Here is a 27697-nt window from a genome sequence, read left to right as displayed (position 1 = left end):
AGTGGGGACTAAAGCAATTTACATGATTTTCTCCTCCTTTTTATCCACACAACAACCCTATGAGGTAGGTTAGGCTGAAAATATGTGACTGGTCCAAAATCAACCAGTGAGCTTCCACGGCAAGATGGGGTTCTAAACCTGGGTCTCGCAAACCCTAAGAGCTGACCATTATACTACGATGACTTTCATAGGGTGGCTGCTGTTGAACAGTAGGAAGTAGCCATGCCCAGTTGAGTCATGCAAGTCAGGTGGTATCAGGTCACCCAGAGGGTGCTGCTAGGCCTAGGTTTGTTAGCCCAGGTGGGACCTGGAGATCCCCCAAAATTACCGCTGAACTCTAGACAACAGAGATGTGTCCCCCTGGGAAAAATGGGTGTACTCTGTGGCATTATATCCAGCTGAGGCCTCTCCCCAAAGTCTCCACTCCTCAGACTTCGCCACAGAATCTCCAAGAATTCCCTAACCTGGAATGGAGTTGCTCCAAACCCCCTTCATACTGCAGGAGGAATCCTTCCCAATCCAAGAGCCAGTTCTGCTCTTTGCTTCCTCCCCTCCTTTCCTCCCCTCCACCTCATCAGCCAGTGTATCTCTTAGTGTCCATGCCACAGGGCATAAAATAGATCCCTGCAATGGCTATTTCAAAAGGTATGGGGGGGAAAAGAGAATTCAACTCTCCCTGAGGTTTTTTTTAAAAAACTTTTTGGATTTTTCTTTAACCCCATGGAGTCCCCTGAATCTGTAGAAAAACTTGTTGGGGGAGAGCATGCAGAGTATCCATATGCAGAGGGGACTTTTGGCTATTACGGTAGTATATAGATATATAGACTGATGCAGGCATTACGCTGCCATAGGTATTTGCAACTGGTCTTGCTTTGCAGGAAAACCCAGTTATGACCAGTTGGACCATGCAATTACCCCACAACTTATGGATGCAGACTTAAAGAATGACAGCAAAGAAGGGTGCATATTACAGACACAGCATAGGCTATTATTGCATCAAGCAGCTGAAACCCCCCAGCCTTCCCCTTCCCCCTTTTTTTAAATAATGGCTTCAGTAGCTGTGCGGAGATACAGGACGCTGGAGGCGAGTCCCTGGAACAAAACCATTTGGCATGATATGTTTTGACTCAGCAGCCACGTGACTTAAGCAAACCTGGGTGGGGACTGTAGTTCGCCAGCTGATCTTTGGCGCTGCTTGTCAAGCAACACGGCAGACGACACAACACCAAAATGCTGAATGTGCGCAGCGTCCTGGTGACGGGATCCAACCGCGGCCTTGGCTTGGAGCTGGTCCGGCAGCTGGCGGAGAAAAGCAAGGGGCCAGAATGGGTCTTTGCCACCTGCCGGGACCCAGAGGGACCGCGTGCCCAGGTGAGAGCCATGGTGGCATTGGGTGTACCCTGGGACAGGTGTGCAGCAAGAGGATTGCTCTGGATGCAGAGGGTTGGAGCTGCAAGTTCTTTGGTGAGGCTTGCACACTTTCCCAGTCTCAGGGCGTCTTGGCTACTGCAGGATCCTTTCAATACAACGGTGTTGTTCCTTAATGAACAACCCACCCCTAAACCTTTCATACCTGTTGAGAAAACGACCAAGCAGAGCTGTTTGCCTCCTGATCTGTTTAGCTCTCCCGGCTTGATGGAATGGACTTTCCCAATACTTTTCTGACAAAGGAACCGATTCCCTACTAGGTGCAAAAGGCTGCGAGGGGGTGGGGAATCGAGCCTACAGATTTGTTGCAAGAGCGCAGCAGAGACTGAGCTGGGAAGTTTTTAATTTAGGCGCCCCCGGCATGAATTATGCCGAGAACACAGCCCTGTTTGGGAAACACCCCCCCCCGGAGAGGGGGGGGGGGGGGGGGGGGGGGGGGGCGCGAAAGCGCCCAACTCTTGGGATCAGTCGTTTCGTAGGCGCACCCCCTAGTGGATTGTCGTTTCCCTGCAAGATCTGAAAAAGAAGCTAGAGCATAAGGACTATTTAGAGCGGCCGATATTTTTAGCTTGTAGAACTGTTTCGTAGTTATATGGGCTGTTTTTACTGAATGCATTTGGATAATTGAATTGTTTGATGTTGTATTCATTTGCCTGTGTGTGTTATTGCATATTGTATCATCCTATCTTATTGTGGATCTGGGAATTAGTCCAGGTAGACATTGAAGGAAATGCCTCTGTGGACAGTCATATTGGGGGCTAGGATGGATTTCTCGCCTGGAGGCTGTGGGCCCCCCTATGGCTTCTAGTCGGCTGGGAGCAAGCTATATCAGTGCCCTAACACTAGAGACCAGGGGGCAGGTCTGTAGCTACTGGGGAGGGGGGCTGTCTCTTGGCTTCAGTGATGCTCTGTATTTTTGGTGCTTACCTGAGAGGGGGACGTGATAGTTCTGGCTTCTGGAGTTCTGGCCCTGCTGGTGGACCTCCTGATGGTACCTGGGTTTTGGCCACTGATTGACACTGATTGGCCCCGGTCACATGGGCCGGATGTCGCGGGGGGAGGCGTGGCTAATTGCCCCGGCGCAGTTTGATCCACGATTACGCGATCAGACGCGCCGGCGGCACACCACGGGTCCGTCCCTCCGCACGGGCGGGTAAACGAGGGTGGCAATCACACGACGATCCTACAGCGCGGCAAAAAAAGCGGCACGGCACGATCACACTAGCAATGGCTAGGCGCTGCTGCCGTGACAAACGGGGTCATTTTTTTAAAAAAGCCGAAACGGCACTTTCGCTTTCCTCTTTGTGCGCATGCGCCGTTGGGTGCTTGTGCACATCTTGTGGAGACGTGGGGGAAAAAAACCTGTTTGCGAAGGGACATGGGCGGGCGCCGGATGCCACCACCGGAAACGCGATCAGACGCCAGCCCTTGCCCCGCAGTTTCCAGAAACTAGTACCTCGGAGGTACTAGTTTTTAACTCCGCATCTTCGGCGGGAAGCCTCGGGTTCGCCATGGGAGCTCTACGCTTCCCAGATGTTGCGGTGTGATCGCGCCCGGAAAATCTGCCTATCTTCCGTCTCAGTAGCGTGGCTAATGCTCCATGTGACCGCAGCCATTGTTGGCCTGGATGGGCCATTGGCCAGATCCAACATGGTTTAGGGGTTGGGAAATGCTATTTGGGGCTGTTGTGAGGTCTTCGCAGAGTTGTAAAGGGTTTGAGGAATCCAGCCACTGGAATGTATAGGGCCAGGAACAATCTGCTGGCAACCTGATACTCGGAAGAGACACAGAAGCTGCCCTAAACCCCCCTGCAGTTTGGGAGTGGCTGTTCTAAGATTCCAGAATACCTTTGATGCACAGAGCCTAGTTAATCATAGTATAGAGCCTTATATATGCAGAGTGCCAAACTTCATCATTTAGAGGACCCTCTTTCTGATTCCTTTGTGCACTGGTTGGCTGGAATTGGGGTGGGTGGGTGGTACAATAAACTTTAACCATTGGTATTATTATAATATGTTTTCCTATCTATGTAGGATATAATATGTTTTCCTATCTGCATTGTATAACTGTATTGTATAAGCCTGTATAACTTCTTCCACTGTCATCCATTAACCACAGAAAAAAATAATGCATGTGAAAATATGTAAGAATCCAAGGAAGGTAAAAGATAGAGAGAGGACCATTCTCTATGGTCTTTATTTATTTATATATTCAATTTATACCCTGTCCTCCCGGCCAAAGCAGGCTCAGGGTGGCTTACATAAAAGTTAAAACACATAAAGCAGCAATTATAAAACAATCATAATTGATCATAAACATCATAAAGTGCTAGTGACAATGGTACTAACAATAGTAGCATTGCATATTGATGACGGAAATATATCATGATGGAATAGTCATAGTGGGATACAGTCTTTGACCACAGACCTATATATATATTTACATTATACTTATGAAACGTATTTTATACAATGAATGTTACTTATGATAGCTATTTGCATTATAAAAAGTATGTGTTCAAATTTACAGAAGAGTGATTTTTCTTCTGTGAATTATATATATTTTCCCCTAATCCATACTGTCCTGGGGGTGGACTGTATTAGTCCGGGAGACTCCATTTTAGCTAATGCTGGTGCTTAGTTGCCCTGAGTCCTGAGAGAGGACAGTATTAGCTGCTCTCAGGGGAACATTCTCAGTCTCATGCTTGTTATTAGTGCTTTATCGTCAAGGCCTGGGTTGTCTCCTCCCGCCACTGGAAGCCAGGTGCAAGATGGCCTGGCTCAACCAGGTATTTGGGGTAGCTCAATTAATCATTCTTTGACTCACAGCCAGCATTTAGGGTGTAAGATGTGTAGTTTTAATTACGCTCCTGGTCTCGAGATTTGGCTAAGATTTGCTGTGCGTGTATCTGGAGGCCAGCTGATTGGAGCTTGTCCCTGAGTCTGCTTTGATAACTTTGATGGGTTATTAAAGCTCTCCTCATAAATAAATTCAGATCTCTTGTGTCAGTTCTTTGGGAACGTCTGTGAACCATGGAGCCTCTGGCCAGGGTCCATAACAAAAAGTGCTACTCCTTAATGAACAACCCATCCCTAAATCCTCTCAAATAAACCAGTCTTGCATGTCAGGTCTCTGCCTTTGGTCTCTTTCAGGACTTGAAGAACTTGGCTGCCAAATATCGGAGTGTCAAAATCCTCCCAATGGGTAAGTGACGGGCCACTCAAATGCCCTCTTCCTACAGATTCAGGGCCATTCCACAAGATTGCCGTGCCGTAGTTTAAATGCACACACATTCCCCATTTCTAGCACTCAATCAGTGTTTGTTCTGCCCCAGTTGTTTTTCTGTACTAGTTCTTCAATCCCAGCTATGCTGCATCCTTTCTTTCTTTTTCTAGAAATCTTTGCTGTTAGATTCTAATGCTGTTCTCAGACTTTGTAATCCAGTTGCTGATTTTAATAGTTTGTCCAGGTATATGTTTACTGGATTACCCTCATCCACATGCTTTTTAACTTGCTGAAATAACCCCAAGGGGTTGGCATGGCACGGCTTCCCTTTGCAGATGCCACACTTATTCTTCCTCAGCAGACTTGCTCTACGCTGTGCGTACAAGTTCTCCCTTTAATAACAGATTCTACGAATTTACCCAGAGCAGATAGTAGCTTGATGGGCCTGTAATTTCCTGGTTCCACTTTCCAAAGTATGGGGTGACCTTTGTTATCTCTCAGTCATCTTGAACATAGCCAGATCTTAGCAACAAGTTAGTAGATCCACAATTTAGGATTTCAGTTCTTTAAGAACCCTTGGGTGTGTGCCATCTGTCCCTGCAGATTCATAAGTTTTCACTTTACAGAGTAGTATTAGAATGTCATCTCTCATCACCTCAGTTTGAAGCAGTTCTGCAAATACTCTGTCTGAGAACTGAGTCAAATGGAGTTGATGAGAGATTACTCTGTATGTCTGTGAGACAAACGAAAAAATAGTAAGTCTGAAAACTGGTAAGTATGCCAGATGAAGCAAAGCATGTACTGGGGAGTGTCGTCCTAAGCAGAGTTACACCCGTCTACTGAGGCCCAGAGTCACACACTCTTCTAAGTCCACTGAAGTCAGTGGGTTAGAAGAGTGCAAATCTCTTTAGGGCTACACTGGCTTGTTGTTGTTGTTGTTGTTTTAAAAAAGATCTCCAAGCAATAGCATGGAGTCAGCTTATGCTGCTACTTGCTTAGGCCTAATCTGTAGAATACCAACATTTTACATATTTTCCAATAGGGTTCCTTCTTTAATCAGACACAGTACATAACAGGGGAAATTGCACGTACATAAGCCGTAGCATGTACAATAATTGTCCTGCACTGATCCTCAAATAAAGACACAGAAAGGGTTTAAAGAGTTGATTAATATTAATGGGCTGAGTTTCGGCTTATCAGCCCAAGGCTCTTAGGCTCCCACCCCTGCCAGCTATCCCCTCCCCTTTCCTTACACTTGAAAGAGGGAGAAAACAGGCAGGGGGAAAGATGCTACGGATAGAGCAAGAATAGAAAACAAACCACACCATGTACAAACTCAAATAACACAAAATCCTCTACTTCCCATAATCTCTACACAATTTGTGTGTATAAATATTGTATAAATCTAACATAGTTGAACTTCTAAGTCCCTTTCTGAGAACATCTTAAAGATACAGGCAGGGTGCTATTTCTTTAAGAACTACCATTGTCTATGGAAGTGTCACCTTATGAGCAACTAAGGCATTTTGAGACCCCTTTTTTTAGTCCCTTTCTGAAAATGTATTTAACATGCAGGGAGGGTGCTATTTCTTTAAGAACTACCATTGTCTATGGAAGTGTCACCTTATGAGCAACTAAGGCATTTTGAGACCCCTTTTTTTAGTCCCTTTCTGAAAATGTATTTAACATGCAGGGAGGGTGCTATTTCTTTAAGAACTACCATTGTCTATGGAAGTGTCACCTTATGAGCAACTAAGGCATTTTGAGACCCCTTTTTTTAGTCCCTTTCTGAAAATGTATTTAACATGCAGGGAGGGTGCTATTTCTTTAAGAACTACCATTGTCTATGGAAGTGTCACCTTATGAGCAACTAAGGCATTTTGAGACCCCTTTTTTTAGTCCCTTTCTGAAAATGTATTTAACATGCAGGGAGGGTGCTATTTCTTTAAGAACTACCATTGTCTATGGAAGTGTCACCTTATGAGCAACTAAGGCATTTTGAGACCCCTTTTTTTAGTCCCTTTCTGAAAATGTATTTAACATGCAGGGAGGGTGCTATTTCTTTAAGAACTACCATTGTCTATGGAAGTGTCACCTTATGAGCAACTAAGGCATTTTGAGACCCCTTTTTTTAGTCCCTTTCTGAAAATGTATTTAACATGCAGGGAGGGTGCTATTTCTTTAAGAACTACCATTGTCTATGGAAGTGTCACCTTATGAGCAACTAAGGCATTTTGAGACCCCTTTTTTTAGTCCCTTTCTGAAAATGTATTTAACATGCAGGGAGGGTGCTATTTCTTTAAGAACTACCATTGTCTATGGAAGTGTCACCTTATGAGCAACTAAGGCATTTTGAGACCCCTTTTTTTAGTCCCTTTCTGAAAATGTATTTAACATGCAGGGAGGGTGCTATTTCTTTAAGAACTACCATTGTCTATGGAAGTGTCACCTTATGAGCAACTAAGGCATTTTGAGACCCCTTTTTTTAGTCCCTTTCTGAAAATGTATTTAACATGCAGGGAGGGTGCTATTTCTTTAAGAACTACCATTGTCTATGGAAGTGTCACCTTATGAGCAACTAAGGCATTTTGAGACCCCTTTTTTTAGTCCCTTTCTGAAAATGTATTTAACATGCAGGGAGGGTGCTATTTCTTTAAGAACTACCATTGTCTATGGAAGTGTCACCTTATGAGCAACTAAGGCATTTTGAGACCCCTTTTTTTAGTCCCTTTCTGAAAATGTATTTAACATGCAGGGAGGGTGCTATTTCTTTAAGAACTACCATTGTCTATGGAAGTGTCACCTTATGAGCAACTAAGGCATTTTGAGACCCCTTTTTTTAGTCCCTTTCTGAAAATGTATTTAACATGCAGGGAGGGTGCTATTTCTTTAAGAACTACCATTGTCTATGGAAGTGTCACCTTATGAGCAACTAAGGCATTTTGAGACCCCTTTTTTTAGTCCCTTTCTGAAAATGTATTTAACATGCAGGGAGGGTGCTATTTCTTTAAGAACTACCATTGTCTATGGAAGTGTCACCTTATGAGCAACTAAGGCATTTTGAGACCCCTTTTTTTAGTCCCTTTCTGAAAATGTATTTAACATGCAGGGAGGGTGCTATTTCTTTAAGAACTACCATTGTCTATGGAAGTGTCACCTTATGAGCAACTAAGGCATTTTGAGACCCCTTTTTTTAGTCCCTTTCTGAAAATGTATTTAACATGCAGGGAGGGTGCTATTTCTTTAAGAACTACCATTGTCTATGGAAGTGTCACCTTATGAGCAACTAAGGCATTTTGAGACCCCTTTTTTTAGTCCCTTTCTGAAAATGTATTTAACATGCAGGGAGGGTGCTATTTCTTTAAGAACTACCATTGTCTATGGAAGTGTCACCTTATGAGCAACTAAGGCATTTTGAGACCCCTTTTTTTAGTCCCTTTCTGAAAATGTATTTAACATGCAGGGAGGGTGCTATTTCTTTAAGAACTACCATTGTCTATGGAAGTGTCACCTTATGAGCAACTAAGGCATTTTGAGACCCCTTTTTTTAGTCCCTTTCTGAAAATGTATTTAACATGCAGGGAGGGTGCTATTTCTTTAAGAACTACCATTGTCTATGGAAGTGTCACCTTATGAGCAACTAAGGCATTTTGAGACCCCTTTTTTTAGTCCCTTTCTGAAAATGTATTTAACATGCAGGGAGGGTGCTATTTCTTTAAGAACTACCATTGTCTATGGAAGTGTCACCTTATGAGCAACTAAGGCATTTTGAGACCCCTTTTTTTAGTCCCTTTCTGAAAATGTATTTAACATGCAGGGAGGGTGCTATTTCTTTAAGAACTACCATTGTCTATGGAAGTGTCACCTTATGAGCAACTAAGGCATTTTGAGACCCCTTTTTTTAGTCCCTTTCTGAAAATGTATTTAACATGCAGGGAGGGTGCTATTTCTTTAAGAACTACCATTGTCTATGGAAGTGTCACCTTATGAGCAACTAAGGCATTTTGAGACCCCTTTTTTTAGTCCCTTTCTGAAAATGTATTTAACATGCAGGGAGGGTGCTATTTGAGACTCCCAAGTGAAGGGCGGGGTATAAATCCAATCTCTTATTATTATTATTATTTAAGACTATATTTGGTTAAGTTTGCAAGCAGTCCTGATATGTGATTTTAATTTATGATTTTTAAGTTTTTTATGGATTTTATCTATATTGTAAGCTGTTTTGGTCTCTGTTAAGGAAGAAAGGCAACTAATAAATGTTTTAAATAAATAAAGTGTCTCCCTTCCTAGACTGCTCTGAACATGCTCACCCGGTGCCAGGGCCTGGGATTTGCAGAAGATGGGATCCTGTGCGTTGCATTGCACCCTGGATGGGTGCAGACAGACATGGGCAACGCAGTGGTAGGTGCTTCATGGTGCAACTTCATTCCTTCGCACAGGCCATCCAAACTGATTTGCTGATTGTGGTTCTCATAGCCAAGGATGACCCAGACATAATACTATGTTAGGTAAAGGTAAAGGTTCCCTTGCTCGAAAGCCAGTCGAATCCGACTCTAGGGTTGCGGTGCTCATCTCCGTTTCAAAGCCGAAGAGCCAGCGCTGTCCGAAGACGTTTCCGTGGTCATGTGGCCGGCATGACTAAACACCAAGGCGCACGGAACGCTGTTACCTTCCCACCGAAGTGGTACCTATTTATCTACTTGCAATTTCTTGCTTTCGAACTGCTAGGTTGGCAGAAGCTGGAAGTAGAGATGGGAGCTCACTCCATCATGCGGCACCCGGGTCTTGAACTGCTGAACTACTGACCTTCCACAGCCTGCAGTTCAGCGTCTTAACCACTTGAGCCACCGCAGCTCCATGTTATTATGTTATTGTCATGTAATTATGCCAAATTGAACATAGCAGCATGCCTGCCTGCAAGGACAGGACTGGAGGGAAATGCTAAATGCAGTGGGAGCTATTTGCATACAAGTCCCAGGGGGCTCCCACCAAACTTACATGGAGGAAACAAGAACAGAGAGGTGTAACATGGAATTTTTGACCATCTGGGGCTGGTAATTAATACCTGTAGGCAAAGTTTAAATCTTCAAGGAGGCTTTGATGTGGCCAGTTCAGCAGTGGACAGGCATTATAATGGGCCTTTCTGTGCCAGGGCTTTCCTAGCAGAGTCAGTCTGTATCAGAATCCTCACCTTTGGTTCCATTTTTAAATAACGTTCTTATAGCCCAATCTTGAGAATCATCCATGAATTCCCAGTTTTCGCAGGCCTGCTCTTAAGTTGCAGCCAGTACAGGATAATTCCTCCCTAGCGTTAGCTATGCCATGTATCATGTTCCTTTAGAATTTCAGCTGGGACGCATTCCCATGCCACATCCGGTTACCATTGATGAATGAATTTGCTTTTTAAGCGTCAAAAGCCAAAGACCAAAGAGAATGCATGCATGTTACGTCAGCCCACCCACCATTGTTTGCTGAAGATGCCTCCCAAAAGTTACTAACAAGGGCCTAACTACTTGTTACATTTTCTTTGTTTCCTCCTCGTATCTGTGTGGTCCTGATCTGAATTATGCCTGCATGTGCCTGGGTAAAACGGCTGCTTTGGAGGGTGGACTCTGTGGCGTTGTACCCTGCTGAGGTCCCTCCCAGGCTCTGCCCTCAAAATTCCAGAAATATCCCAACCCAGAGCTAAGTCCCTTACATGAAAATTGCAATGCATATCTGATTGTGTACTAGCCCCAGTAAGGCTACAAGGAAAGTGCACCAACATGTAGCCAGGCCCTATGTGGCCCTATGTCTTTCTCTCCTGGACGGAAAGCCTGGCCCAGAGAAGAATCCCCCCCCTTCCTTTTCCAGGCTGGCCCACACCAATGTATATCTCCCCTTCAAGGGGGACGAACATTGTGGCAGTGGGAGATGGCCGAGGGGAGAGAAAATCCTTGCAGGGTCATCCCTCCATCTTTCTTTCATCCTCCACCCCCCAGTGTATACCGGGAATTATTCTGAGAGCAGAATATTATTCTGGGAACATCTGGCTTCAATAAGCAGGTGTGCACAGATCTCTTAAGGTTGCCAACTCCAGCTTGGAAAATTCCTGGAGATTTTTGGGTGGTAACTGGGAGAGAGTGGGTTTTGGTGAGGAGTGGGAGCTCAGCGGGGATGTAGCACCATTTATTTATTTATTTATTTATTATTTAGATTTCTATCCCGCCCTCCCCGCAGGCTCAGGGCGGCTAACAGGGCATAATGCCAGATAAAACAATAAAACAATATAAAATGTTAAATTACACATAGACAAATAACAAACAATTAAATAACATCCTAAAACAATTTTGGTGCTCCTCTATTCGCTTCCAGATGTTAAGTTTTTTAAAAGCAAGATGGCGTTCTCAGTAACATAGCTAGACAACCATAGAAGCAGCTGTCATTTCCTCCAGAGGCATGGATCTTTGCCATATGGAGATCTTGTAAATTATAACTCCAGGAGAGTTGTAACTCCAGGAGAACTGCAGGCCCTGCCTTGAGGCCGGTAACCCTTAAGTACATACTCAGAATGTACCACACACCATCTTTTCCCCATCACCCACTCTTTCTGGGTTTTCTATTCCCAGAACACCTGACAAGTGTTCTGAGCACTACAGTTCCCATGATGCATTGAGGGAAAGGAAGTGAAAGAATTAAGATTGAAGCAAGTTCAGTTTGGGCAGCAGGGCCATCTCTTGCTACCGTCTGGACAGGGAGGGGTGGTGTGAGCTCCCAGGGTTTCACCCCCAGATCCAGCCAGGACAAGAAGGTTCCATCCATGGCTATTGTGGGTAACAACCATTCATAGGTCTAAGTGTCATGGATTTGTCTAACCTCTTTGAAAAACCTATCTAAGCCAGCGGGCATCAGCATACCTTGTAGCAGTAAGTTCCACAAGTTACTTCGCTGGAAGAACTATCTGTCCCCAGTTACACAGATCATATGCTACTTCCAAATATGGTGAGGTAAACCCGCAGTGGAATGGAGTTAAAACAGGGGTCAGCATTTGAGATTGCTTTCCTGTTTGCATTGGGTATCTGGACATGGTACACAGATCGTGCAATTTACAGGCTTGGCCAGTCATTCAGTGCCAAGTCCTTGTGTGATCCACTGATTCTCTTTCCTAAGGTACCAGCCCCCCTGGAAGTGGACGCAAGTGTGCGAGCCATCCTGAACACCCTCGGCCGTCTCACTGAGAAAGACAACGGCACTTTTGTGAACTGGGAGGGGGAAGCTATGCCTTGGTGACACCCCCACCCCCCAACTTGCAGGAGAAACATCTCACATGCGAGGAAGATGCAGAAAGCAGATGTATGAAATCCTTTGCCTTCGTCTGCAATAAATTTACCATCACTTGCTGGAATGTCAAATCTGTCTTTTCCTTTCACACTGAGGCTGAGGTGCAAACTTTTATTTCGTGTGCATGTCTTTCCCCCATCCAAATACTAACCAGGGCTGACCCTGCTTAGCTTCCGAGAGGAGAGAAAGTAGATTAAAGGCTGCTTCCGTGCTGAAGAAACTGGTTCTCTGGCTTTTTACCCACTTCTGAAGTGAATTTTTAATAGCTCAACGTCAAATCGATTAGAGGGGAAACACTCCCTAGTGTACCGCTTCGGTCAAAGTTTACCTCTCGCCTCCTAATTGTACAGAACAGACTCTGTTCGGTTTAGAGTCCAGCACGCTGACTGGAAGGAAGGCATAAGAAGGGGCAACTAGTTGTGACTAAAAAGACTCTCTCTGTGTTCAGAGGCAGTCACCCAGTGCCAGAATAAGACAAACCAACAAATGGGATGGCAGGGTGGGAAAAAACCCGAACAAAGACTAATGTACACTGCCAGAAACGGGCTGAATTATCTCCCACAAACCAAAAACAATTTACAGAATCCCATTTTAAATCTCAGGATTTACTCTTTAAATTCTGTCAAAGAAGTGTTGTCGAAATGCGCAGAAATCCGGTTGCTCGTATCAGATAATGCGAAGGATTTATCTCTTCTACTTTACCGTTCCACTCTCTTGTGGATGTATTTATGTGGACTTGGTGGTTATTTCATGCAATTTATGGACACTCTACGTCAGCCAGGTTGACTGGACATTTTGTATGCAGTTTGTTCATGGAGGATTCTGTAAACTGTATCCATTTAAGCTCCATGTTTAATTTTGTAAGTAACACTATTCTCTTTAATTCCTTCATAAACAAAACAGGCACACTGTTGTTCTTAATATATTTATTATTATTACAGCAATTGAGCAAACTTTCAGTTTTTAGTTTGTGGGAGATAATTCAGCCCCTTTTATTTTGCTGTGTACATTAGTCTTTGTAGCAGTGCCAGAAGGCAGACTCATGGGAAAGTCTTGGCCTCTCTGCCGTGTTGGTGGTCCCCCATAGTAACTGGTTAACCACTGTGTGAGACAGGATGTTGGCCTAGGTGGCTCACTGGTCTGATCCAGCCCAGCTCATCTTAAGTTGTTTGAGATATGAGAATGAAGCCGATTAGTAGTTCCCAACTCCTGATTCAGCACAGAGCTGCATAAGCCAGTCTGGCTGCTTTGCAGTCCTCTCCCCCCTGGGGAAGGATCGGGGCGCCTTGGCAGAGCCAGGCATGCAGAAGGTCTCATGTTCAAACCCCTGCATGATTCCTTTCCCTTCCTGCACAAGCATTTGCACTACAGTCATGGCACATCCATTCCTCATTCAGAAACTAAGTACAATCTTAAACACAGGTAAAAAGGTAAAGGTTCCCTTGCTCGAAAGCCAGTCGAGTCTGACTCTAGGGTTGCGGTGCTCATCTCCGTTTCCAAGCCGAAGAGCCAGCGCTGTCCGAAGACGTTTCCGTGGTCATGTGGCCGGCATGACTAAACACCAAGGCGCACAGAACGCTGTTACCTTCCCACCGAAGTGGTACCTATTTATCTACTTGCAATTTCTTGCTTTCGAACTGCTAGGTTGGCAGGAGCTGGAACTAGAGACGGGAGCTCACTCCGTCATGCGGCACACCTGGGTCTCGAACTGCTGAACTACTGACCTTTCACAGCCTGCAGTTCAGTGTCTTAACCACTTGAGCCACCACAGCTCCTATTTAAACACAGGTACAGCCTCCTAAATCCATGGAAGTCAAGGGCTTGTTTCAATTTAAAAAGTGACCTAGTAGTTCAAGTTGGGTCAAACTTGCTAATAGCTTTTGGAACACAGACCAGTGGCAACCTTCTGTTACAAACCAAGTTTAATCCTTACTTAACACCATTTCCTGCCTCCCTGCCTCCTGGAATATCTCCTGCGGAACAGAAGATTAACCCATGAGCTACTACAGTTAACAGTGCAATCTTAAACAGAGTCACACCCTTCTAAGCCCATGAATGTCAATAGATTTAGAAAGTTGTAACTCAGTTTAGGAGCTGCGGTGGCTCAAGTGGTTAAGACACTGAACTGCAGGCTGTGGAAGGTCAGTAGTTCAGCAGTTCGAGACTCAAGTGCCGCATAACAGAGTGAGCTCCCGTCTCTAGTTCTAGCTCCTGCCAACCTAGCAGTTCGAAAGCAAGAAATTGCAAGTAGATAAATAGCTACCACCTCGGTGGGAAGGTAACAGCGTTCCGTGCGCCTTGGTGTTTAGTCATGCCGGCCACATGACCACGGAAACGTCTTCGGACAGCGCTGGCTCTTCGGCTTTGAAACGGAGATGAGCACCGCAACCCTAGAGTCAGATTCGACTGGCTTTCGAGCAAGGGAACCTTTACCTTTAACTCAGTTTAAGATTGCACTGTTAGTACACAAATCATCGATTCTTCCCTCCCTTTCTCCAGTCATTCCTGCCATTGCTGAGGAAGGTGCCTCAGGGGACTCAGAACACGCTCTCACAGTGCCAGTTTCTGAGATGGGCAAAATATGAGATCCTGGGCATTGCTTTGCACTCCAGAATTGTAAAAATAGACATGGTAACTTCAGGTCATTCCTGGTGCAACCATTCTCTTCCTCTACTCAGGCAATCCAAATTTATTTCTGTACTTTGGGCCCATATCAGAGTAAGCCACAGATTTGGAGGAAACATCCCCTTGATGTTCCAGTTTCAGATCTTTAATATTGTTAGGGTGTGCAAGAAGGCTTCTGGGCCTTCCTTAAAAGCGGGACCACATAAAATGGAGCAGGTTTTTTTCAATGTTGGTTTTTTAATGCGAAATCGAGATTTGGCTAGCAGGCAGTCGCTGAAGTCCAGGTTTGTCTTGATACATGCTGGCATCATGCTGGTCGGGCATTATGGTAGCCAGGGAGTGAAAGAAGGCTATGGTGGGGAAACAGTCAGGATCTCTGTGTCACCCAAAACCGTAGTTAAGGCTAGTTGTGTTTAATATCCTGAACACTCTTGGACCATTTCTGCAGTAGTGAAATTCCCTGCATTGATGTTTTTAAATTTGCGTGTTATGTGAAATTTTCCACAGTAGATTTTCCGTCACTAGGCGCAAACCCAACGTTTTCTCCTTCTTTCCTTGTGTTTTCGGAACTCACTAAAACTGGGGATTCCAAAAACGTGAGGAAGGAAGGAAAATCTTTGGGGGTTTGCCCGGTAAGGAAAAATCTACTGTGGGAAATTTCACATAACGTGCAGATTTAAAAAGGTCAATGCAGGGAATTTCACTACCGTGGAAATGATCTTGGCTCTCTCTCTGATAAAGACAGTGGCACTCTTGTGAACCGGGCGGGGACAACCCTTCCTTGGTGAGAGACCCAACAGCCCCCTTGGAGGTTGTACAAGAGGAACATGTCGGGCACTGGGAGAGATGCGAACGCCTGACTGTGCCTTCATCCTCAATAAAGTCGGCAAGAAAGACTCGCTGACATCTTCCATATCCTTTCCTCTTCCACCTCTACCTAGCCGGGTTGGGAATCAACTAGCCAAATTTTGCTTAGTGCATACGTATTCCCTTGCTCCGTTTCTTATCCTTCTTTCCAGTCAAAAATTGCAGCCCAAAACAGATAACAACTGTTCAGATCCCATGCAAAATGTCATTGCTGTACACTGTAAAAATGAAACAGATGGAAGATCGATTCTCATGGATGATTCCAAACAACCATTTCATCCGGTATGACCTTGATATATTCACACTCCTTTTCATGGAGGATCCAGGAGGCATTATAAGCACCCATTCTTTGTCAGACCTGACTTGGGCTATTCCCCCCGAATTAAAATGTGCTTCGGGAGCCAACCATCCATAAGCAGACAGTTAAAGCACTTCCCAGCTCTACTGTTCCTTTCAGTCCTCACTTGTTTCTCCGAGTTTCCACTTCTCCCTACTAGAGCCTCGGTGCTCCCAAGTGGATTCTAATTAAGCATCCCTAATTACACGCCCCAAAGCAGAATCTCTTTTGCTTCACAAAAGGGGCTTAATCTCCCTGTTCATTTGTGCAGCCCCAGAATACCTGAGTGAATTTCTAATCATTTCCTTTTCCCAGTGGGGAAGAGACCTTAATGATTTCATTTCTGCAGACTGTAAAGTTTGCTCAGTTTCTCCCCCCCCCCCCCCCTTTTTGAGTGGAGGACGAGAGAAGGAACGATGCTCCTTTAACCACCTCTTGGCTTTCTTAAGTTTTAATGTATGTCAGTGCCCCTGAGTACGCATTTCCTAGTGTCCCCAAATTTAAGAGCCACTCCTGGATTTTTTCCAGTGGAACAGAAGATTGCTTGCCTAGGGCTTCTCTTTGTAGAAAGGCCTGTCTTATCTGTTCATTGCCCCAGTCTCCAAATAGAAGTATCCATAGATAGGGCCACTTTGAGAATTGGGTATATTGATACTGCCACAAGTTGTTTGTAACTGGTCTTGCGTTGCAGGGAAACCCAGTTACGACCAGCTGGACCATGCAATTTCCCCATGACATATTGATGCAGACCAGAAGAATGAGAGCCGAGAAGGGTGCGTATTACAAGCACAGCATAGGCTGTTGTTGCATCAAGCAGCTGACCACCACCCCCCATCCTTCCTCTTCCTTTTTTTAAACGGCTTCAGCAGCTGTGTGGAGATATAGGACACCGGAGGCGATTCCCTGGAACAAAGCCATTGAAATGACATGTGTTGACACAGCAGCCATGTGACTTATGCAAACCTGGGTGCGGACTGTAGTTCGCCCACTGATCTTTGGCTCTGCTAGTCAAGCAACGGCAGACGACACAACACCAAAATGCTAAATGTGCGCAGCGCCCTGGTGACGGGGTCCAACCGAGGCATTGGCTTGGAGCTGGTCCGGCAGCTGGTGGGGAAAAACAATGGGCCAGAATGGGTCTTTGCCACCTGCCGGGACCCAGAGGGACCACGTGCCCAGGTGAGAGCCATGGCGGCATTGGGTGTACCTTGGGACAGGTGTGCAACTAGGGGATTCCTCTGGATATTCTGCCCAGTGTGTTGGAGCTTCAGGCTCTTTGGTGATGTAATCTGATTTTCACCTGGTAGATCTAATCAATTTTGTATTTCACTCCTTCTTGGAGGCCGTTGTAATGAAATTACTTTTAAAGTATCTAGATTCTGTGTCCTGGCATGTTTAATTAGGCAGGAGAACACAGCTCTTTTAAAAATAAACTTTAATTAAAATGTTTAGTATACCTTTGTATTTATATGACATGTATTCAATGTATATGCCTGTGGATGATTTTGATCCTGGCTTCTGATCTTGGATTGTAATAAACATTGACTGACTTCTTTGGTGAGGCTTAGGACACTTTTGCTTCTGCAAGACCCTTTCAATACAAAAGATCTACTCCTTAATGAACAACCTACCCCTAAACCTGCTGCCCTCTCAAACACAACAGTCTTGCATCTCAAGTCTCTGCCTTTGGTCTCTTTCAGGACTTGAAGAACCTGGCTGCCAAATATCGGAGTGTCAAAATCCTCCCAATGGGTAAGTGACGGGCCACTCAAATGCCCTCTTCCTACAGATTCAGGGCCATTCCACAAGATTGCCGTGCCGTAGTTTAAATGCACACACATTCCCCATTTCTAGCACTCAATCAGTGTTTGTTCTGCCCCAGTTGTTTTTCTGTACTAGTTCTTCAATCCCAGCTATGCTGCATCCTTTCTTTCTTTTTCTAGAAATCTTTGCTGTTAGATTCTAATGCTGTTCTCAGACTTTGTAATCCAGTTGCTGATTTTAATAGTTTGTCCAGGTATATGTTTACTGGATTACCCTCATCCACATGCTTTTTAACTTGCTGAAATAACCCCAAGGGGTTGGCATGGCACGGCTTCCCTTTGCAGATGCCACACTTATTCTTCCTCAGCAGACTTGCTCTACGCTGTGCGTACAAGTTCTCCCTTTAATAACAGATTCTACGAATTTACCCAGAGCAGATAGTAGCTTGATGGGCCTGTAATTTCCTGGTTCCACTTTCCAAAGTATGGGGTGACCTTTGTTATCTCTCAGTCATCTTGAACATAGCCAGATCTTAGCAACAAGTTAGTAGATCCACAATTTAGGATTTCAGTTCTTTAAGAACCCTTGGGTGTGTGCCATCTGTCCCTGCAGATTCATAAGTTTTCACTTTACAGAGTAGTATTAGAATGTCATCTCTCATCACCTCAGTTTGAAGCAGTTCTGCAAATACTCTGTCTGAGAACTGAGTCAAATGGAGTTGATGAGAGATTACTCTGTATGTCTGTGAGACAAACGAAAAAATAGTAAGTCTGAAAACTGGTAAGTATGCCAGATGAAGCAAAGCATGTACTGGGGAGTGTCGTCCTAAGCAGAGTTACACCCGTCTACTGAGGCCCAGAGTCACACACTCTTCTAAGTCCACTGAAGTCAGTGGGTTAGAAGAGTGCAAATCTCTTTAGGGCTACACTGGCTTGTTGTTGTTGTTGTTGTTTTAAAAAAGATCTCCAAGCAATAGCATGGAGTCAGCTTATGCTGCTACTTGCTTAGGCCTAATCTGTAGAATACCAACATTTTACATATTTTCCAATAGGGTTCCTTCTTTAATCAGACACAGTACATAACAGGGGAAATTGCACGTACATAAGCCGTAGCATGTACAATAATTGTCCTGCACTGATCCTCAAATAAAGACACAGAAAGGGTTTAAAGAGTTGATTAATATTAATGGGCTGAGTTTCGGCTTATCAGCCCAAGGCTCTTAGGCTCCCACCCCTGCCAGCTATCCCCTCCCCTTTCCTTACACTTGAAAGAGGGAGAAAACAGGCAGGGGGAAAGATGCTACGGATAGAGCAAGAATAGAAAACAAACCACACCATGTACAAACTCAAATAACACAAAATCCTCTACTTCCCATAATCTCTACACAATTTGTGTGTATAAATATTGTATAAATCTAACATAGTTGAACTTCTAAGTCCCTTTCTGAGAACATCTTAAAGATACAGGCAGGGTGCTATTTCTTTAAGAACTACCATTGTCTATGGAAGTGTCACCTTATGAGCAACTAAGGCATTTTGAGACCCCTTTTTTTAGTCCCTTTCTGAAAATGTATTTAACATGCAGGGAGGGTGCTATTTCTTTAAGAACTACTATAGTCGCTAGAAGCGTTACACCTGTTAGCGTTGGCTTAAGATTCTTCAGCAACATAGATATGAGCACAGAAAAACGCCTTTACAACGGAGATTCTAGAGAGTTCTAGCAATGAGTAAGCTATGAGCCTAGCGTTCTGATAAGAAGCATCACGATAGCCATTGAGCAACCGGGGGAGAAAAATTATACGACCTGGGCGAGTTTATATTGATAAGGCAAAGAATTTTTAGACAAGGTAATTTTATTTATTTATTTATTTTGGGGATTTTTATTCTGCCCTCCTCAAGCGGGCCCAGGGCAGATCGCAAAACACCGAGTTCAATTAAAGTCACATTAAAATCATTAAAACAACAGACAATAAAATTGCACTGGTAGCGGCAATTTCCTATAAATCTGTTGGGGCTTCAAGATAGAATCAAATGGGCCCTTTCAGCAGACTGGGAACTAGATTGGGGAGGCCAACGGAGGTGGACGGACGCCTGCTCCTCACCCAAAGGCCTAGCGGAACAGCTCCATTTTGCAGGCCCTGCGGAACAGTAGAAGGCCCCACAGGGCCCTGATCTCCAGTGGGAGCTGATTCCACCAGTCCGGAGCCAGGACAGAAAAAGCCCTGGCCGAAGCTAAGCGGATGTCCTTTGGCCCGGGGGTAACCAGTACATGTTGATCCTGTGAGCGCAAGGCTCTTTGGGACCCATATGGGAAGAGGCAGTCCTTCAGATATGTCAGTCCCAGGCCATGTAAGGCTCTGAAGGTTAGTGCCAACACCTTGAACATCCAGTACTCAACATCCAGTACTCCATTGGTAGCCAGGGCAAGCGGCACAATACCGGACGACCGCATGCGCACAGAGACGATGCTGTCATCAGGCGTGCCACTACATTCTGGACTACTTGGAGTTTCCGGATCAGTCTCGGGGTGAGACCACATAAAGTGAGTTACAGTTACCAAGCCTGGAAGTGACCATATCATGGGTCACCGTAGCAAAGTCCTGGGGGGGGAGAGAGGGGCCAATTCTGCCAGAGGTAGAAAAAGGCAGACCTGGCAACTGCGGTGACCTGGGTCTCCGTAGAAAGTGAGGCATTCAGGATCACCCTCAGGGCCGGTACAAGTGGTGCTCCATCCAGGGTGGGCAGCCCGATCCCCATCCTAACCCCCCCCTGACTGAGGCACAGGACCTCTGTCTTCATCAGTGAAGTTCCTCCTCCCCATGCTCTATCCCCACCCCCAAGCAAGATGCCCCTTCCGTGGCATGCTCTTTGGCCTGCCTCATAGCCTAGGCAAGCAGCTGTCCAACCTCCTGTGCTTCATTTTCAATTTAGAAGAGGCTGGCAAACCAGCATCCCCGGCCCTGATAGCCATCAATGAGTTTGCATTGACAGTTATGGGCTGATTGTACACACATGTGTTACATATTTCTTATTTGTATACATGGAATGTTGCACATGCATGGAAAAATCAATGCGCTGTGTTGAAAGGACCCTGAGTCCTCTGCCTTGCAAGACAACAAAGAGCACGTGCTCTAAAGGCAGTCGCAGTGGAGGTCTGCTGAACTGCTTCCTACCTGGCGATGGCTCACCTTTAGTTACCTGCATAACTTTGTTGCTGTAGATACTAGTGATCCATCCAGTATCAAGACCGCTGCTGCCAAAGTTACTGAAAAGCTGCAAGGAGCCGGGCTGAATCTCCTGATCAACAATGCTGCGATTGTAAGGCCAAACACTCTGGAATTGGAGACAGCAGAAGACATGGCTGAAGTGTACAAAACGAACTTGATAGGGTCCATGGTGGTGACCCAGGTAGGGACAGCCTGGGGATGCTTCTCCTTATCGTTCTGTAAAGCAGTTCAGTTGTAAACACAGTTTCAGTGTTCTGAGTCCACTGAAATCAATGAGCAGAGAAAGACATAACTCTGTTTAGTATTGCACTGCATGTGGCTGAAGGATAGCAGTGTGGATCCTGCCCCTATCCTGCCCCTCCACTGACCAAAGTGTTTTTTCAACTGCACCAGGTCAGGCAACTAGCCCCGTACCTGTCTCGTCCTGACCTAGCCACTGTAATCCACGTAACAGTCACCTCTATGCTGGATTACTATTACTCGCTCTACATAGGCCTACCCTTGAGGCTGACCCGGAAACTCCAACTGGTACAGAATGCAGCAGTGCAGGTCTTTACAGGGACACTGCACACAGTACATATTCAACCTGTGCTGTGCGAGCTGCACTGGGTTCCGGTGGAGTACCAGATAAGGTTCATGGTTCTGATATTGGCCTTCAAGGCCCCTAAATGGTCAGGGACCTACGTACTTTCAGGACTGCCTCTCATGGTATACCCCCCAGAAGAGCGTAGCACTCTGCAGATCAAAATCTATTGGTGGTCCCCGGCCCGAGAGCCAACCGGCTGTCCTCAGCCAGAGCCAGGGCCTTTTCTTATCTGGCTCCAACCCGGTAGGACTCTCTGCCAAATAACATCCATGGCTTGCGGGACTTGTTACAGTTCTGCAGGGCCTGTAAGGCAGAGGTGTTACACCAGGCATTTGGTTGAGGACAGTGATGGTCTCATCCTGGCACTTCCACCTCCTCCTGTTGTCAGCTATGCTGCCAAGAGTATGGTGTATGTTTCTAATTGCTGTGCGTTCCTTCCCATGCGCTTAATTGCCTCTTCGCTGTAACGCATATCTCTCAAGGCCACTGGAGGAGTTGACGTGGCTAGAATTCGTGGGAAGCTTCTCACCTACCCTGCTTCTGCAGCCGTTAGTTCTCGGCCAAATGCCCACACGCGGGAACCCATCTAATTGGGTACTACGTGGGGGGTGGGGTGCATACGAATGCCCTATATCCTATTATGCGCATAGGTAACCCGCCATTCCTTACAGTGTTCATGTTACTGCATCTATGGCTTTTCAATAAAAGTAAAACCTTCCTGGAAGCGTGTACTTCGTTGTTTTGCTGTGGATCCTGGCACCCATAAGATAGCGGTGTCACTAGCCTTTCTCGCCCCATCTCTAGCGACATTCCCCCATTACTGGTTTTAACTTGTTTTTCATCAATGTTTTATGACCAGGTGGTACACTGCTTGAGCCCACCTACCAGGGGAGGGTGGTTGGAAAAAAATCCAATAAAATAAATAAATAACCTTTATTAAAATATTTATACCCCGCCTTTCCTTTTGGTTCACGTTTGAAGCCTTCCTCCAGTCTAAGGAGTCTTCCTCCAAATGGAGACAGTGTCAGAGGGTAGCCATGTTATCCTGCAGTAGGACAGCCAGATTCGAGTCGAGGAGCACCTCAGAAACCAACAGGATTTTCGGGGTACAAACTTTCGAGAGCCAAAGCTCCCTTCATCAGATATCTGAAGAGACTTTTGTCTCTCCAAAGCTTGGAGCCCCCAAATCTAGTTAGACTCGAACCTAGCTGTCCTCCAAATGAAATGGATCTTCTCCTGGAGGAAGAGCCACCTAAGTGGGAGGCAGACTCCTTTGGCGGGAGGAAGACTACTTGGAAGATCCTCGGATGCACCCAAGTGGCTCTTGGTTGTTGGGTGGCTGCCTGTTTTCACAGGCGGAGGTTCTGTTGCGATGTTAACATAAATTCAACCGGTGCACCATCTCTGGCTGGACTGGGAAGGAGATGAAGGGGGGGGGGATTGTACTCAGTGAGTCAAGATCAAAAATAACTACCATTTTGATAATAAGGCCATGAGAGCACATGGCCATCTAGAAGGTGAGTGACTGTTGGGGCTTCCACACTGGTGAAGGGATAGCCGGGCCTCTGTTGCATTGCTGTCCTTGATTCTTCCCTCTCCACCTCCAGGCTTTCCTGCCCTTGCTGAGGAAGGCGTCTCAGGAAAGCCCCCAGAAAGGGATGAGCTGCAGCAAAGCCGCCATTGTCAACGTGTCCAGTGAAGCTGGCTCCATCACCAGCCTCCTTGCGTGGGAACATGGACATGTCATTAATTACCGTTGCAGCAAGGTAGGGATGTACATAATATGTGAAGGTGGAAGCCTTGGCTCAATTCTTGTCATTAAAATTAAGAACTGAATGCATCATTCGTCTCCTTACTTCTGGCATATCACAGGAGGAGGCCCTCCTGGCTGTCCCACCAGTCAGAGCTCTTTGGTGGGTCAAGAAGGTGGGCCTCTTCACTGGCAGCCCCAGAATTATGCAGAAACCTTCCCAGGGGACCCAGGGGGTGTTTGGTGTGTTTGGTGGCGGGTGAACGTTTGTTCTTTAGGAGGTGGCTGAAGACATTCTTATCTAGGACTCTGTTTGGTTAAGTTTTCAAGCAGTCCTGAATTTTGATTTTAAATTTTGATTTTTAGGTTTTTCAACTGTATTTTATCTATGCTGTAAGCTGCCTTAGGAGCTGCAGTGGCTCAAGTGGTTAAGACGCTGAACTGCAGGCTGTGGAAGGGTCAGCAGGTCGAGACCCGAGTGTGCCGCATGATGGAGTGAGCTCCCGTCTCTAGTTCCAGCTCCTGCCAACCTAGCAGTTCGAAAGCAAGAAATTGCAAGTAGATAAATAGGTACCACTTCAGTGGGAAGGTAACAGCGTTCCGTGCTCCTTGGTGTTTAGTCATGCCGGCCACATGACCATGGAAACGTCTTCGGACAGCGCTGGCTCTTCGGCTTTGAAACGGAGATGAGCACCGCAACCCTAGAGTCGGATTCGACTGGCTTTCGAGCAAGGGAACCTTTACCGTTACCTTTTAAGCCGCCTTAAGCTCTAAAAGGAAGAGAAAAAGCTTATACATGTTGTGAAGAAACGAAATGTCTCCCTTCCTAGGCTGCTCTGAACATGCTCACCCGGTGCCAGTCCCTGGGATTTGCAGAAGACGAGATCCTGTGCATCGCATTGCATCCTGGATGGGTGCAGACAGACATGGGAAACGCAGCGGTGGGTGCTTCACGGTCTAAATACATTCCTAGACACAGGCCGTCCAAACTGATTCGCTGATTGTGCTTCTCATAGGCAAGGACGACCCAGACATAATATCATGTTATTGTCATGTAATTGTGCCGAGTTGAACACAGGAGCAGGCCTGCCTGCAGGGCCAGAACTGGAGGCCAGTGCTAGAGGCCGTGGGAGCCATTTCCACACTAATCCCAGTAGGCTCCCACCAAACTCACGTGGAGGAAAGGAGAACCGATCAGGTGGCCAAGGGGAGAGAAAATTCTTCCGGGGTCATCCCTCCATCTTTCTTTCATCCACCACCTCCCCAGTGCATCATGGGAATTATTATTCTGAGCAGGGCTTTTTTTGTAGAAAAAGTCCAGCAGGAACTCATTAGCATAATAGGCCACACCCAGAAGCAGAAACTCATTAGCATATTAGGCAACACCCCTGACTGCACAGCTCATTAGCATATTAGGCCACACATCCCATGTTACCAGAAGTGTGGTCATCCAGCCACACCCACCTTTTGCTTCTTATTCAGTTTACCTTGTTTGTTGCCAAAACCCAGGGCCGTTTTTTGTAGCAGGAACTCCTTTGCATGTTAGGCCACGCACCCCTAATGTAGCCAATTCCAATGAGTTTCTGCTGTTGGGTGTGGCCTATTATGCTAATGAGTTCCTGCTGGGTGTGGCCAACTTGGGAGCCAGCCGGAATGCCGTTCCTGTGCGTTCCTGCCCCAAAATAGCCCTGATTCTGAGAGCAGAATATTATTCTGAGATCATCTGACTTCAACGGGCAGGTGTGCCTAGATCTCTTCAGGTTGCCAACTCCAGCCTTGGGAAATTCCTAGAGATTTGTGGGTGGTGACTGGGGGAGATGAGGGAGCTCGGCGGGGATGTAGCGCCGTAGAAGTAGCTGCCATTTCCTCCAGAGGCACTGATCTTTGCCATGTGGAGATGTTGTAACTCCAGTCATTCGGTGCCAAGTCCTCATGTGACCTGCCGATTCTCTTTCCAAAGGGACCAGCCCCGCTGACGGTGGATGCAAGCGTGGGAGCCGCCCTGAACACCCTCGGCCGTCTCACTGAGAAAGACAACGGCACGTTTGTGAACTGGGAGGGGGCAGCCGTGCCTTGGTGAGACCCCCCACCCCCCCCAACTTGAAGAAGAAACATCTCACGTGTGAGGAAGATGTGGGATGCGCATGTGTGTTTTTCTTTGCCTTCGTCTGCAATAAATTTACCGTAACTTGCTGAAAAGTCAAGTCTGTCTTTTCCTTCACACTGAGGTGAGGTGCAAACGAGCCCCTTTTATTTCGTGTGCATGTCTTTCCCCCATCCAAGTACTACCCAGGGCTGACCCTGCTTGGCTTCTGAGAGAAGAGAAAGCAGATTAAAGGCTGCCACGCATACAGAAGGTCCCAGGTTCGAACCCCGGGCACAATTCCTTTTGCTTCATGCACAAGCATTTGCACTACAGTCAAAGCACATCCATTCCTAATTCAGAGACTTAAGGCTCATTCTGCATTGGCTTTTCCTTCCGTCGTTTTACAAAACCCACGCTGGAACAGAAATTCCCTTCTGCATTGCATGATGCTTTCACTTCCTTGGATCATCGGATTTCACGGTAGCCTCCACACTCCATGCCACTTTCGCTTTCTTTGATCATCGGATTTTATGGTAACCTCCACACTCCATGCCGCTTTCGCTTTCTTTGATCATCAGCTTTTATGGTAACCTCCGCACTCCATGCCGCTTTCGCTTTCTTTGATCATCGGATTTTATGGTAGCTTCTGCGTCGTTCTATGGCCATTCGGGGGTGACTTTGCAGTCAGTACAGTGGTGCCCCAAGGTATTTGAATGTGGTTTTGAGCTGCATTTTCCCCTCCCAGTTGAGAAAATGTGGAGCTAATGCTAGATGCAGAATCGCCCTAAGTACGATCTTAAGCAGAGGTACAGCCTCCTAAATCCATGCAAGTCAAGGGCTTGTCTCAATTTAGAAAGTGACCTAGTAGTTCAAGTTGGGCCAAACTTGCTAACAGCTTTTGGAACACAGACCAGCTGCAACCTTCTGTCACAAACCAAGTTTAACCCTTACTTAACACCCTCTCCTGCCCCCTTCCTCCAGTGTGGAGAATCTCCTGCGGAAGTTACTATGGTTACAGTGTGATCTTAAACATAGTTACACCCTTCTAAGCCCATGGATGTCAATGGATTGAGAAAGGTGTAACTCAATTTAAGATTGCACCGTTTGTACACAAATCATCGATTCTTCCCTCCCTTTCTCCAGTCATTCCTGTCCTTGCTGATGAAGGTACCCCAGGATAGCCCGAGAAAGGGTGAGTTGTAGCAGAGCCGCCACTGTCAACATGTCTAGAGAAGTTGCCTTCATTGGGGATCTTGGGCATGTCATTAATCACTGCTGCAGCAAGTTAGAGATGAGCCTGCAGTGCAAAGATGAGAAGCATTCAATGTATCAATATTACAGTTGTAAGATTCACTGGTATAGTAAGCCAGTAATCTCTGTCTTATTTAGCAGAGTGCAGTATTGGCTACACACAGCAGTAGCTTCTGTATGTGCTAGCCCGAGTGTGCCGCATGACGGAGTGAGCTCCTGTCTCTAGTTCCAGCTTCTGCCAACCTAGCAGTTCGAAAGCAAGAAATTGCAAGTAGATAAATAGGTACCACTTCGGTGGGAAGGTCACAGCGTTCCGTGCGCCTTGGTGTTGAGTCATGCCGGCCACATGCCCACGGAAATGTCTTCGGACAGCGCTGGCTCTTCGGCTTGGAAACGGAGATGAGCACCGCAACCCTAGAGTCGGACTCGACTGGCTTTCGAGCAAGGGAAACCTTTACCTTTTTATTCCCACTTTCTCAATCTCTCTCTTACTTTCTGTATTATTTTTAAACATTACTTTTTAGATTTTCTACTACTTAACCTCTATACAGATATATTTCAAAAGAAGAGGAGGAGAGGGAAAAGGAGGCATTCATCAGTCTCATAATCCATACATTTAAACCACAGAAGACTAACATAAGAACATAAGAGAAGCCAATGTTGGATCAGGCCGATGCCCCGTCCAGTCCAACCCTCTGTTACACAGTGACTAATGAATTAAGATTAATGAACAAAGTAGTGAATGAAATACAAAACCAGGTTGCAGAACATGTGAAATAATTCAAGTTGATCACCAGGGGTCACTGTAAGCTCGAACAGATCACATCGCCATACTGCCTTTATCCTAAATCAGTCCATTGGTTCATCAAGGTCAGGAGAGTCTACTTAGACTGGCAGTGGCTTTTCAGGATCTCCCGTTGTAGTCTTTCAGATCACTTATTGTGCCTTTTTAAACTGGAGATTTCAGAGTCTGCAATGCACAGTAGATGCTCTACCACTGAACCACAGCCTCTTTTTAATGACAACTGAAAACACTTTATAGCTTACGGATAGAACATAAGGGCTTACCTGTCTAACAACCCTGTGGGGTTCCTTCATACCCCACTTGTACTAGTTTTGGCAGACTGCAGAGAAAAGTGGCTCTAGAACCTTTCCCCCTTAGGAGGACATTTTCACATGTATAGTAGTAAAACTGCATCCTCAAAGTATAGCCACTTGCAGTTTTCTTTCAG

At 45.9% G+C, this 27697-nt stretch overlaps 1 protein-coding gene and 1 long non-coding RNA gene across 3 annotated transcripts; both read left to right on the top strand.

The window, feature by feature from the left end:
* Window positions 1-1168: 1168 nt before the first annotated feature.
* On the top strand, window positions 1169-25317 carry LOC107110637 (C-factor-like). 2 transcript variants are annotated; one of them, XM_015411438.1, is made up of 6 exons: window positions 1169-1371; window positions 17503-17554; window positions 20786-20973; window positions 22986-23144; window positions 23959-24069; window positions 25089-25317. In XM_015411438.1, the coding sequence occupies exons 1-6, from the start codon at window positions 1231-1233 to the stop codon at window positions 25206-25208; spliced, it is 771 nt and encodes a 256-aa protein (XP_015266924.1). In that variant the 5' UTR covers window positions 1169-1230; the 3' UTR covers window positions 25209-25317. The 2 variants fall into 2 exon arrangements, with proteins under 2 accessions (XP_015266924.1, XP_015266923.1); XM_015411437.1 differs by lacking the exon at window positions 1169-1371 and adding an exon at window positions 16746-16981.
* On the top strand, window positions 8948-16547 carry LOC107110642. The gene is made up of 3 exons (XR_001482529.1): window positions 8948-9054; window positions 11803-12074; window positions 16494-16547. It is a non-coding gene; the product is annotated as an uncharacterized LOC107110642 (long non-coding RNA).
* Window positions 25318-27697: the final 2380 nt, after the last annotated feature.

This window comes from Gekko japonicus, unplaced genomic scaffold (assembly GCF_001447785.1).
Source record: "Gekko japonicus isolate JY-2015 unplaced genomic scaffold, Gekko_japonicus_V1.1 scaffold3758, whole genome shotgun sequence".
NCBI classification, from domain to species: Eukaryota; Metazoa; Chordata; class Lepidosauria; order Squamata; family Gekkonidae; genus Gekko; species Gekko japonicus.
Note: the sequence above shows the minus strand (reverse complement) of the source record. Positions and strands in the feature narration are given on the sequence as shown.

Coding starts and splice junctions, on each gene's coding strand:
- LOC107110637 (XM_015411438.1), top strand. CDS start 1,231: ATGCTGAATGTGCGCAGCGTCCTGGTGACGGGATCCAACCGCGGCCTT. Junction 17,555..20,785: donor TGTCAAAATCCTCCCAATGG/GTAAGTGACGGG, acceptor TTGTTGCTGTAG/ATACTAGTGATCCATCCAGT. Junction 24,070..25,088: donor CAGACATGGGAAACGCAGCG/GTGGGTGCTTCA, acceptor CTCTTTCCAAAG/GGACCAGCCCCGCTGACGGT.